Consider the following 10,615-nt stretch of genomic DNA (forward strand, 5'->3'; position numbering starts at 1 on the left):
TGAAGGCAGAGCACCAGATACCTGCCGGATTATTTTAGTGGATCCCTATTCCTGAGTGGAAATGAGAACATATTACCATGGACTTTGTGGTAGGTTTGCCGAGGACACGACGAGGCCATGACGCGATTTGGGTAATCATTGATCGATTAACCAAATCCGCGCACTCGTTAGCAATCCGGAAGACTGATTTCCTGGATCGATTGGCAGATCTGTATTGCCGAGAGATCATCGAATTACATGGTGTCCCGTTGACTATTATTTCGGACAGAGAACCATGGTTCACGTCTCGTTTTTTACAAAGTCTGCTGCAGGCCTTGGGCACGCAGCTCTGTTTCGGTACAACTTTCCATCCGCAGACAGATGGACAGTTAGAACGGACCATTCGGACTCTAGAGGACTTACTGAGGTCTTGTGTATTGGATTTTGGAGGCAGTTGGGAGGACCATTTGTCATTGGTAGAGTTCGCCTACAACAACGATTGCATTTGGCTATTTAGATGCCACCGTTTGAAGCGTTGTATGGTAGGCCTTGTCGAACACCCATCCTCTGGGATGAGGTTGGGGAGACCCAATTATTAGGACCTCATAGAGCTCAGTATGAGGCAGAGTTGGTCTGTACTATCAGACCGAGGATGTCAGAGTCGCAGGACCGCCACAAGGGTTATGCTGATCGGAGACGCAGACCCTTGGAGTTCTCTACATGCGACACATGTGCTGACAGATATCTTAGTTCCTATTCAGCCTGACGTCACTTATGATGAGGTTCCGGTATGGATTCTGGACCGGAAAGAGCGTCAGTTACGGAACAAGACTATCCGGCTGGTTAAAGTCGGATGATAGTATCATTCGGACGAGGAGGCTACCTGGGAGCTCGAGGATATGATCCGAGCTCGATACCCCCATCTTTTCACATGAGGTATGTGAGTTATTACCGTTCAGCATATATACTGTTTAGCTTTTGCTAGTACTTGGTGATGGTAGATAACGAAATTTGGGGACTAAATTTTTATTAGTGGGGGAGAATGTAAAATACCAGGGAAAAAATGATGAATAATGATAAGGGAATTTTCTAAAATTTTTGGAAATTTTTCGAGAATTTTTCGGAGCTCGTATAGACGAGTTAACGGGGATAAAAACGGGGGTCGGGAAAGCCTGTTTGGGTTATCCCATTTAAACGAGGAAAAGTTTTCTTTTCCTTTTTATTTTTGTTTTTTTTCTTTCTTTTCTTTATTTCCTTTTCTCTCCGTTTTCCTTTCTCCCGCGACGCCGTGCCCTCACCCGAGCGATCTCCCTGCCCTAACCGCCCGCGCACGCGGCGGTTCTTCTCCTTCCCTTCTATTTCTTTTCTTCAGCCCGATTCTTCTCCTCTTCGTCCTCCACCCGACGGCGCCACCTTGTTCCGCCGCCTCGCCGAGTAACGACGCCAGCCGATCGCCGACCCCTCCTTTGTGCTCGTGCCCTAGCTAGCCGCCGGTGTCGCCCGGAGCAGCGCCGCTCCTCACTGTGCCGCCTCTCCTCTGTTGGCAACCGAACCCTCTTTCCAGCAGTGCCCTAGCCTCTCTACTCAGCCGTCTCCTTCTCTGAGTTGCCAACCGAAGACCTAGCAGCATCTCCTGGTCGCAGAGGTTCGTTTTCTTCCGGAATATGGATGCTTCAAAAGCTGCATGATACCTGTTTGTTCAAATGTCTGTTAGAACTACCGATTGGTGATTTGCTTTGGAATTTAAATCGTGTAGTGTGTGCGTTGTTCCATAATTTGATTCTGTTATAGGAGATTAAAGCTATTTGAAATTTCCTTGTGTGGTCTCGGTCTTGTGTGTGTTGTCTCCATTATTGATACTGCTGATAGGAGATTTAAAGTTGTTGGAAATTGGTAGATTTGATTAGCTTTAGATTTTTAATCTAATGTTATGATTAGGGTTAAAGGCAATTAACCCAAGTTAATCGTTGGATTTAATTTAGGAAGGTCGGGATTTATGGTTTAGGATTTTTCCCTAAATTGTTCTTAAGGATTTCTATTTAGCTATTCATTTAATTTGTAGCTAAATAAAAATGTATGTTTGATATCACAGGACTCTGATTCGAGACGAGCATCTCGACGTTGGATTTGACTGGATTTGGACCTTCCTATTGGAGGCGGGTACCTCTTGACTTATCTTTTATGATATTGTCATTTGGATATGCATAGTATTTTATAGCTACAAGCAATGATCATGTTTGCCTTTGGTATGTCACGGTTTGATACCCATAGCATGTTCTGTTTTTGTCGTTTGTTATGTATCCATGTTTATGCCTCGTGATTATTGCCATGGTTACCTTAATTCCTAGAATAAGTGACATACCATGCTCTACTGATGTAGGACTAGATTCTGGATTTTTATTATCTAGCGTGTGTACCTATATTTTTATATCATATCTGATCTGTATACCTAGACCCTTTTGTTTTGATCCATATTCAATGTTGGTACATATTTTATGGAGGTGGATATGTTCCGGACCTAGGTACTAGGGTACACATGTTCCGGACTCATAGAGGACCTGTATACCCTAGATCTGTGGATTCGACTTACTGGTACTAAGGTACACATTTATATATATATATATGGATTGATTCAGGATATGGTCATGCACCATTCGTATATTGCATGCTACGTGATAGTCTGCTCCATTATTGTAGAGCATATCGCCAGTTTCATCACTATTCGGTGCTCCGTTGGTCCGCTCATGGGTAGCGTGACGCAGCGTGGTAGCACGTCAGTTTTGCTCTGTTCGGTGCTTCGTTGGTCCGCTCATGGGTAGTGTGATGCAGCGTGGTAGCACGTCAGGGATCCCTCCCCATCATGGTCTACCGGGAGATGAGAGCATTGCGCTCCCCCATTTATGATTTGGGGTAAGAGTATGTGTGTAATCCGACAGCATCTCATCCATTCGGTCACTCATCAGGAGCAGTGACGTCAGAGTGCACGGTTGTCACAACCATACCCACTCAGTCTCACCATTGTGTGTTAGATGACTGACTGGCGTCAGGGGTGACCATGTCATTGGCATCATATGCATTTATTGCATTTATTTGCTTGTGTTTGCTGCACTTATATATTGCATTTTGGTGGATGCATTTGTTTGACATGCATACAGGAGGCATATTGTGTATCTGGTTTGACGACCCTTTTGTTCTGGATAGGAGTTCCTGATGAGTACAGTTTACTCAGTTATCTTTCAGTTTTGCATATTTCCTATATATGATTAGGAAACTGTATTCCATGTTTATTGTTGTTAGATATATCTTATTAGGCATGTCTATTGATATTCGCTGAGTTGTTGAATTCACCCCCGTGGACACTATTTTTTTCAGGTACCAGGTTGGTTATGATGTCGCTTGGAGTATCATGTCTGCTGGTCCCCACGTCACCTCAGAAGATCTATCGGTTTCATTTATGTTTTGTTTGTTTTATGTGTCAGTGTGTTTAGTTTGTGCTCCGGTTTTGTTTCTGGAGTTTTGAAGTTGTTATGTGGTATTTTGTATTATTGTTGGTTGTGTAAGCCTAGCCGGCTAGCAGTTTTGTGTTTGATTTGTATTTGGTTTCTGTCATTTTCCGTTGTGTTTTGGTACAGCCGAGTGGGCTGCTTTACATATAACTGCGTGGTTATGTTTTTATTGTATCAGCCGAGTAGGCTGTATCATATAACTGCGTGGTTGTGTGTATATTCCAGCCGTCTGTGGCTGATGTATATTGTGCATATAGAAATGATTCAGATTGTCAGCCTTACAGGGGAGGTGTTGTCAAAATTTCTTCGGACAAGGACTCCCCCGGGGCGTGACAAGTCCGACATTCAACACGCACACGTCGTGTTCACACACGAGACAACTTAGTTCAGTGCAAATTCAAGCCCTATATTTGCACCTCCTGTGTACCCACACGTGAGAGAGAACCTCTCCTCGTATATTTGTTCATAACTATAATGCTTGTAAATTAATATAAATCAACCAATATACTTTAAAACTTCTTATGTAAGACTAAAATCTCATTCACAATGAAACATATTTTCTCTTCATCTCTTTTCCTTTCACATATATCAAATGGCTAGTTCATGCATGGTTGGCTCACGAATAGGTTGCAAGCTCATGTCTATGGGACCGATGGGCTCACAAATAAGCTATGAACTCACTGCGAGATGATCGACAAGCTTGCAAGCTCACAGCCAGAGTTTGCGTTAGGAGATCAATAGGCTCGCAAGCAACCCTCGAGTTCATAGCTGATGGTGTAATTATTAACTTATCACATACTATTAAATCATACTATTAGCACAATTAAATTATATTATAGATACTATCAAATTAAATCATCTTAAAATATATTACAAGTGCTATTAAACTGTACTTTTGTCTATTATTAAAATTATATTGTGATTACTATGCAATGATATTGTAGGTATGCTACTAAATTGTGTTATATATACTATAATTTTATTATAAATACTATCAAATTATATTGCAAATCTTATTTTATCAGTAAGTACAATAAAACTATGGAAAAATCATAGAAACACCCCTATTTTTTTGGAATCGTCGAAATAGTGTCTCACTTTAATTTTTTATTAAAAGGACGCTTCATCCCCTATACAATGACACCGATGCCCTCCGACGTGATGCATGAGTACTTCCGTCTATTTTTCCGCTTAAATCTAATTACATTGTAGCACCTACAAAACCATAATTACTAAAATTGAGCAACAAACTGTGTTATAGTGGCTATAAAATTATAGTTGCTACAATTGAGTAGCAAAATTGTATTGTAATAATTATGATTTCATAACTACTGTAACTTATAATGATGAATTTAATATATCATAATTATTCAATTAATTACTAAATTACTTAGAACATATGAGTTTCTCTTTTAATATTTTCCCTCTTTACTCGTATAATATGAAAGAAATATCCCAAATATAGAATTGATTTCTTAATTATCTCATCAAATTAAATAACAATATATCATAACTATTCAATTATTCAGTGGATTGCATGAACATGTACTATACACAACAAAAATTCATCAGCTAGTTTGTTTAAGGATATATGAGTTTAGACTTTAGACTTTTCGAACAAGCAACTTATCCATATAATTGTCACTCCTCCCTAAATTAAAAATATTCAATTCATAATTCCTCTTATGCATGGATTGCACTTGTAGCAGTCAATGATTTATAACTAGGTAGTTGTAGTAGTTACGTCCTTCTTAGTATTACAATTATTATAGTTGTAATAACTACCAGAACGTAACTCTGACAACGTGACAGGATTAAGATGGAAAAAAGATAATATTATGCGTGTTAGATGCATGCATAGTTAGAAGGTATCAATGTACAAAAAGATGGGATGCCTTTTTTTATAAATAATAAAAATAATAAAATATGTCGCTACTTTAATAATTCGGAAAATGAAAGGTATTCCTATGATTTTTTTTCCCCCTAAATTTTATTATAAATACTATCAAATTATATGGTAAATCCTACTTTATCTGTAGGTACAATAAAACTATACCTGGGATGCCATCAAATCATTTAAAAATGATATTTCAAATGCATTTTCGACACGCATACATATATGGAACAATATACATCCGAGTGCTATTTAAAGAGTTGAAAGATAGATGGTGTAAAAACAATATCATGGATATATTAAAAATAAAATATAGTGTTAGATTCCTTACACAAGTTGGGCTCGATGGACCGGTCGTGCTTAATCAGTTGGGCAAACCCAATCAATTGCGCAAATCTAGGAATTTGGTTCACCCAAGTGGGCTTGATGGGCCTGTAGAACCAAATAGACCGAACTAATTTGATGAATCAGGTGGGCAAGACTAACTAGGTGGATTGGTTAGGCGAAGTGAACTTGATGGGTTAGGTGAACCAACTGAACTTGACTGGCAGAGCAGCTCCGGCATACTTGGCGAACCAGACAGGGTAGATCGAGTGGGACCAGAAGAGCAGACCGAGGCACGCTGAGTAGATTGTGTGGACCATACCGACCAAATGGGGGCGCGGCAATACCCGAGCTACCATCTGTTCTGGCTCAGCTTTACATCGAGCGAGCACCTATCAGGCAATAAAATGTTAGAAAGAATCATCACAAATGAGGAATTGCTTCATGATGAACAAAAGATTCATCAAGAACTGCCACAAGAACCAAGTCCAACTTCATTAAAGATTCAAAAAAAATCTCCAACCTGATTTTTCAGTGAAGGAACTTCTCGATGAATGATGCATTGAGAATCCACCAGTCCCATTCTCTCATGACCCTCCTTTAATCAGTAAACAGAAATCATCAAAACTACTTTAAAAATTGGAGAAGCAACAAACTGCCACAAGTACCTCCACACATCTTCTGAGTGAGAAGTCGAGACCCCATCCATCAACCAAGTCATTCTGCAGCAATGGTGACAACTTTGGATCTGTTCGAAGATGCAGAATCGACACAGTAAGGAACATGAAGTAAACAAGCATACCTGAATCATGTGCCATATGCAATGCCAGGTGCCATCTCAATGAAACTGTATCAGAAGTAAAAAGTGTTGCTGATGAAACTAAGGTGTGATTCGCAAAGAGATGGTACAGAAAGAAAGGTACATACGCAGCACACGGAGGAAGATGAGGATCGGAGCATCTGCCATGTGCCTCCTTTGTTTCTCTGTTTAATCCGAATAGCATATACTTAAGTTATTAAAAATTTACTTGAAGATAAAGAACAGAAACTGCAAGAAAAACACATTTAGTCTTAGTAATGAGTTAAGAAAGAAAGAACAGATACAACTACTCAGCTTAAATTTTGATGTTGAATGTCTAGGCGAACTACACAATTTTGTTTTTCTCATCTGAACTTTGGCTCGACATGCACAGTTTGTCTCGTAGGTTGATTCTGAAAATGCAAGGCTTCCTAGCTAAGTATTCTTTTCTATCGTTTAAAAAGGTAGAAATTCATGCTACTTAGGGTCCAATGGTTGAAAATCATGGTTAATGGAAGAAAAAACTTTGGACGACCGTATCGACTAGACAGTGTCACAGTGGAACACCATGGAATGGACAGTGATGACTGACATCGTTGCCAATCCAGTTAACGAAACCTTTGGTTGTTCATGCAATCAAATTAAAGAAAACCAGAAGCTAAACAGATAAGCCAACTTGAAACTCATTTATGGACTTCACCTCCTGTTTGCCTTATTGTCATTCGCCATACCAAACTTCTATTACCTGGCATAGCATCAGGTTGGGAGATCTCCAGCCCATGCTTTTTTACCAACGTAACATACCTGCACTATACACAGTTTCTGAGGGTTTGAATGTAGGCATGAACAAGTACAGTTCTCCAGCAAGATGAGTAAGATCCAGATCTTCATCCTAAATGAATATGTACTCGTATGGAGCAACAATGTCATGATGCAAAAATCGTTTTGCGAACCACCTTTAAGTATCAATTAGGAGGATAAGAATTGTTAACTGCTGGATTATCAAACAAAGAGCAAGTTCTGAGAAATGGAATCAGGATCCACACACCATTTAGTCTGTTTTATGGCACTGACATGAATAGCCTTCTTGGACCATTCAAATTCGTCCCATTCACTTGTGCGACCGTCGTAGTGGAACAACAAGATTGTAAAATTTTCTGAGAACTGTGACAATGACATCTTAGATACACTGAGAAAAATCTTTTTAACAGTTAAAAATTAGAGAACAGCAGAAGTAGAAACGCTCATTAGTTACTATCAAAATCTGATAAAAGTTCCTTGAAAAAAAATAGATTGAGTGAATTACATGAGTGTAAATGAGTGGAATAAGATGTCTAATTTTCAATCTAACATAACAAAGGGCTTATATTTAAAGGCCCTTTACTAACTTTTTAATTGCAACATCAATATTCATTCTCATGTCATCCAACAGTAAGTTACAAGATACTTCTGCTTAATCTGCAAATCCTATGTAAAATCATATCGTGCGTCAGAAAAACTTAATAAATATCAAAATTTAATTAGGAGACAAACATATCCACAGATTTTTCTTAAAAAGGAGTTAGACTTGCCTTGAAGGGTACCCACTATGTTTACGCATGAATCTTAAAGTGAATTCTTGCATGAATCTTAAAGCACCATTTATGTTCACAACCTAATTAGATGCTAGGTAAGTGCAATTAGATTGATACGGATTATGACAAACGGATCTAATAACGTGGTGGTCAAAGTTAGGTAAGGTGGGGATCAAAATCAGAATGAGGGAGCACTTCTCATATGACTCTGTCGATCGCCCCATGATAAAACTTTAGGGTCATAACCGAGTGGTTACAAAGTAGGACGCTCGAATAAAGCCAACTGACCATAAAGCCGGTCGGATATAAGGACTCTAACGTCTTACTCTGAATCAGGAAATAATATACCTGATTAGTCAAGTAGCCGGCCGAATGTAAGGGAGCTTGACCAGGTGAAAATCTGACCAAGCTCTAAGCGTTTAAACTTTCTGAAAACCCCTTACCATAAAACTGGATAGAGGTCGATCGAACATAAGACTCTCCATGTATGTCCCGACGAGTAAAGCTTGGACAGGCTTAAAGATATTTGACCTCATAAAAGTCTTAGTATAAGATCGGTCGGATAAAGGCCAATAGAACACAAGGTTATCTGTATACGCCCGGCCAGGTAAAAATCGGGCGGGCTTAAAGACACTTGGCCTCATAAAAGTCTTAGTATAAGATCAACCGGATGAAGGTCAATCGAACATAAGGCTATCTATGTACGCCCGGTCAGGTAAAGACCGGGCGGGCTTAAGACACTTGGCCTTATAAAAGTCTTAGTATAAGATCGGTCGAATGAAGGTAGATCGAACACAAGCTGTCTATAGACGCCCAGTCGAATAAAGCCGACTGTCCATAAAGCCGATTGGATATAAGGGCCCTAACGTCTTACTCTGAAAATCAAGAAATAATATAACTGATTAGTTAAGTAGCCGGCCGAATGTAAGGGAGCTTGATCAAGTGAAAATCTGACCAAGCTCTAAGCGTTTAAACTTTCTGAAAATCCCTTACCATAAAACTTGTCACGCCCCGGAGGAGTCTCTGTCCGAAGAAATTTCGGCAGCATCTCCCCTGTACGGCGGACAATATGAAACTTTCTACAAGCACTATATACTTCAGCCACATGCGGCTGGAATAATAACAATAAAAGAAAACAAACACCACGCAGTTAATATCAAATTCAGCCTCTGGCTGACACAACCACGCAGTTAAAAATAAAGCAGCCCACTCGGCTGTACCAAAACCAAAACACAAAACTGCTAGCCGGCTAGGCTTACACAACCAACAACAAATACTACCACATAACAACATCAACACTCCAAAAATAAAACCGGAGTACAGAGCTAACAAAACTGATACATAAAACAAAACAAAACATACGTGAAACCGATAAGTCTTCTGATGTGACGTGGGGAGCAGCAGACAGGATGCTCCAAGCGACACCATAAATAACCTGGTACCTGAAAAAGATAGTGTCAACGGGGATGAGTTCAACAACTCAGCGAATACCAATGGACATGAATAGTAAGGTATATCTAATAAAGAACAAACACGGAATACGCCTTCCTAATCATATATAGGAATATCGAAACCGAAAGGTAATCGAGGAAGTCAGACTCACCAGAACTCCTATCCGCATAAAAGGGTCGCCAAACCGAAGTGTCAATAATCCTGATGCAGTCAAAGTACGATCCAACCAAAATGCAAAGAACCAAACGCAACAAACACAATCATAAGAATATAAATGCATCAATGCATACGATGCTAATGATGCGTCCTGTCACCCGACGCTCAATCATCTCACACACAAACGGTGAGACCGAGTGGGTAGGGACACTCTGCCGTCACTACTCCTGATGAGTGACCGAGTGGACGGATGCTGTCGGAGCCTGTCCTGCGACCCCAAATCATAAATGGGGAGCTCAACGCCTCAACTCCGACACAACGACGGGAGGTTGAGACGGTCACGAGCCGACCAACGGAGCTAAACAGAGTCCACTGTCACGGCCATTACGCTACACTAAATGTCACGAGCTAAACAGAGCAGAATCGATCACGGCTACCACGCTGAGTCACCTGACCAACGGAGCCAAACAGCAGAACCGCCACACACCAGCCAGATATACAACTAATCCATGGGTGGTGTGTGCAGTACATGTAACTGGCGATGGGCTCAACCATAGTGAAGCCGACAATCGCGCAGCATGCAATCATGATGCATGACTCTAAGCATAGTCATAAACTGATCAACATAACCATATCCATATATATAATATGGGAACCACAATATCAGTGAGTCAAATCCATAGATCTAGGGTATACAGGTCCTCTACGGTATAACCTAGATCCTAAACATATCTCCCTTCCATAACATATGTACCAACAATATACACAGATCAAAGAATCAAAGTCTAGGTACACGAATCATATGTGATATACAAATAGAGGTACACAAGCCAGTCATGGCATAAAAACCTAAGTATCAGATAATCTCGATACACATGACTAAAACCAAAAGTTCAGAACCTAGTCCTAACCTCAGTAAAACATGGTATGT

At 40.1% G+C, this 10,615-nt stretch overlaps 1 protein-coding gene across 6 annotated transcripts; it reads right to left on the reverse strand.

Annotated features, from left to right (window-relative positions):
* Nucleotides 1–5,651: 5,651 nt before the first annotated feature.
* Nucleotides 5,652–9,633, reverse strand: LOC121992485. Of its 6 annotated transcripts, none has more exons than XM_042546903.1 (7): nt 9,439–9,633; nt 7,551–7,666; nt 6,631–6,687; nt 6,506–6,550; nt 6,372–6,425; nt 6,227–6,301; nt 5,652–6,095 (listed from the first exon to the last, which is right to left on the reverse strand). In XM_042546903.1, the coding sequence occupies exons 4-7, from the start codon at nt 6,512–6,514 to the stop codon at nt 5,901–5,903; spliced, it is 333 nt and encodes a 110-aa protein (XP_042402837.1). In that variant the 5' UTR covers nt 6,515–6,550; nt 6,631–6,687; nt 7,551–7,666; nt 9,439–9,633; the 3' UTR covers nt 5,652–5,900. The 6 variants fall into 6 exon arrangements, with proteins under 6 accessions (XP_042402837.1, XP_042402839.1, XP_042402838.1 ...); XM_042546905.1 differs by having other exon boundaries at nt 6,631–7,458; XM_042546904.1 differs by lacking the exon at nt 7,551–7,666.
* Nucleotides 9,634–10,615: the final 982 nt, after the last annotated feature.

The sequence above is a fragment of the Zingiber officinale genome, chromosome 6B (genome assembly GCF_018446385.1).
Source record: "Zingiber officinale cultivar Zhangliang chromosome 6B, Zo_v1.1, whole genome shotgun sequence".
Lineage (NCBI taxonomy): Eukaryota > Viridiplantae > Streptophyta > Magnoliopsida > Zingiberales > Zingiberaceae > Zingiber > Zingiber officinale.

Coding starts and splice junctions, on each gene's coding strand:
- LOC121992485 (XM_042546900.1), bottom strand. CDS start 6,670: ATGGCAGATGCTCCGATCCTCATCTTCCTCCGTGTGCTGC. Junction 6,551..6,630: donor CATCTTCCTCCGTGTGCTGC/GTATGTACCTTT, acceptor CTTCTGATACAG/TTTCATTGAGATGGCACCTG. Junction 6,302..6,371: donor CACTCAGAAGATGTGTGGAG/GTACTTGTGGCA, acceptor TACTGATTAAAG/GAGGGTCATGAGAGAATGGG.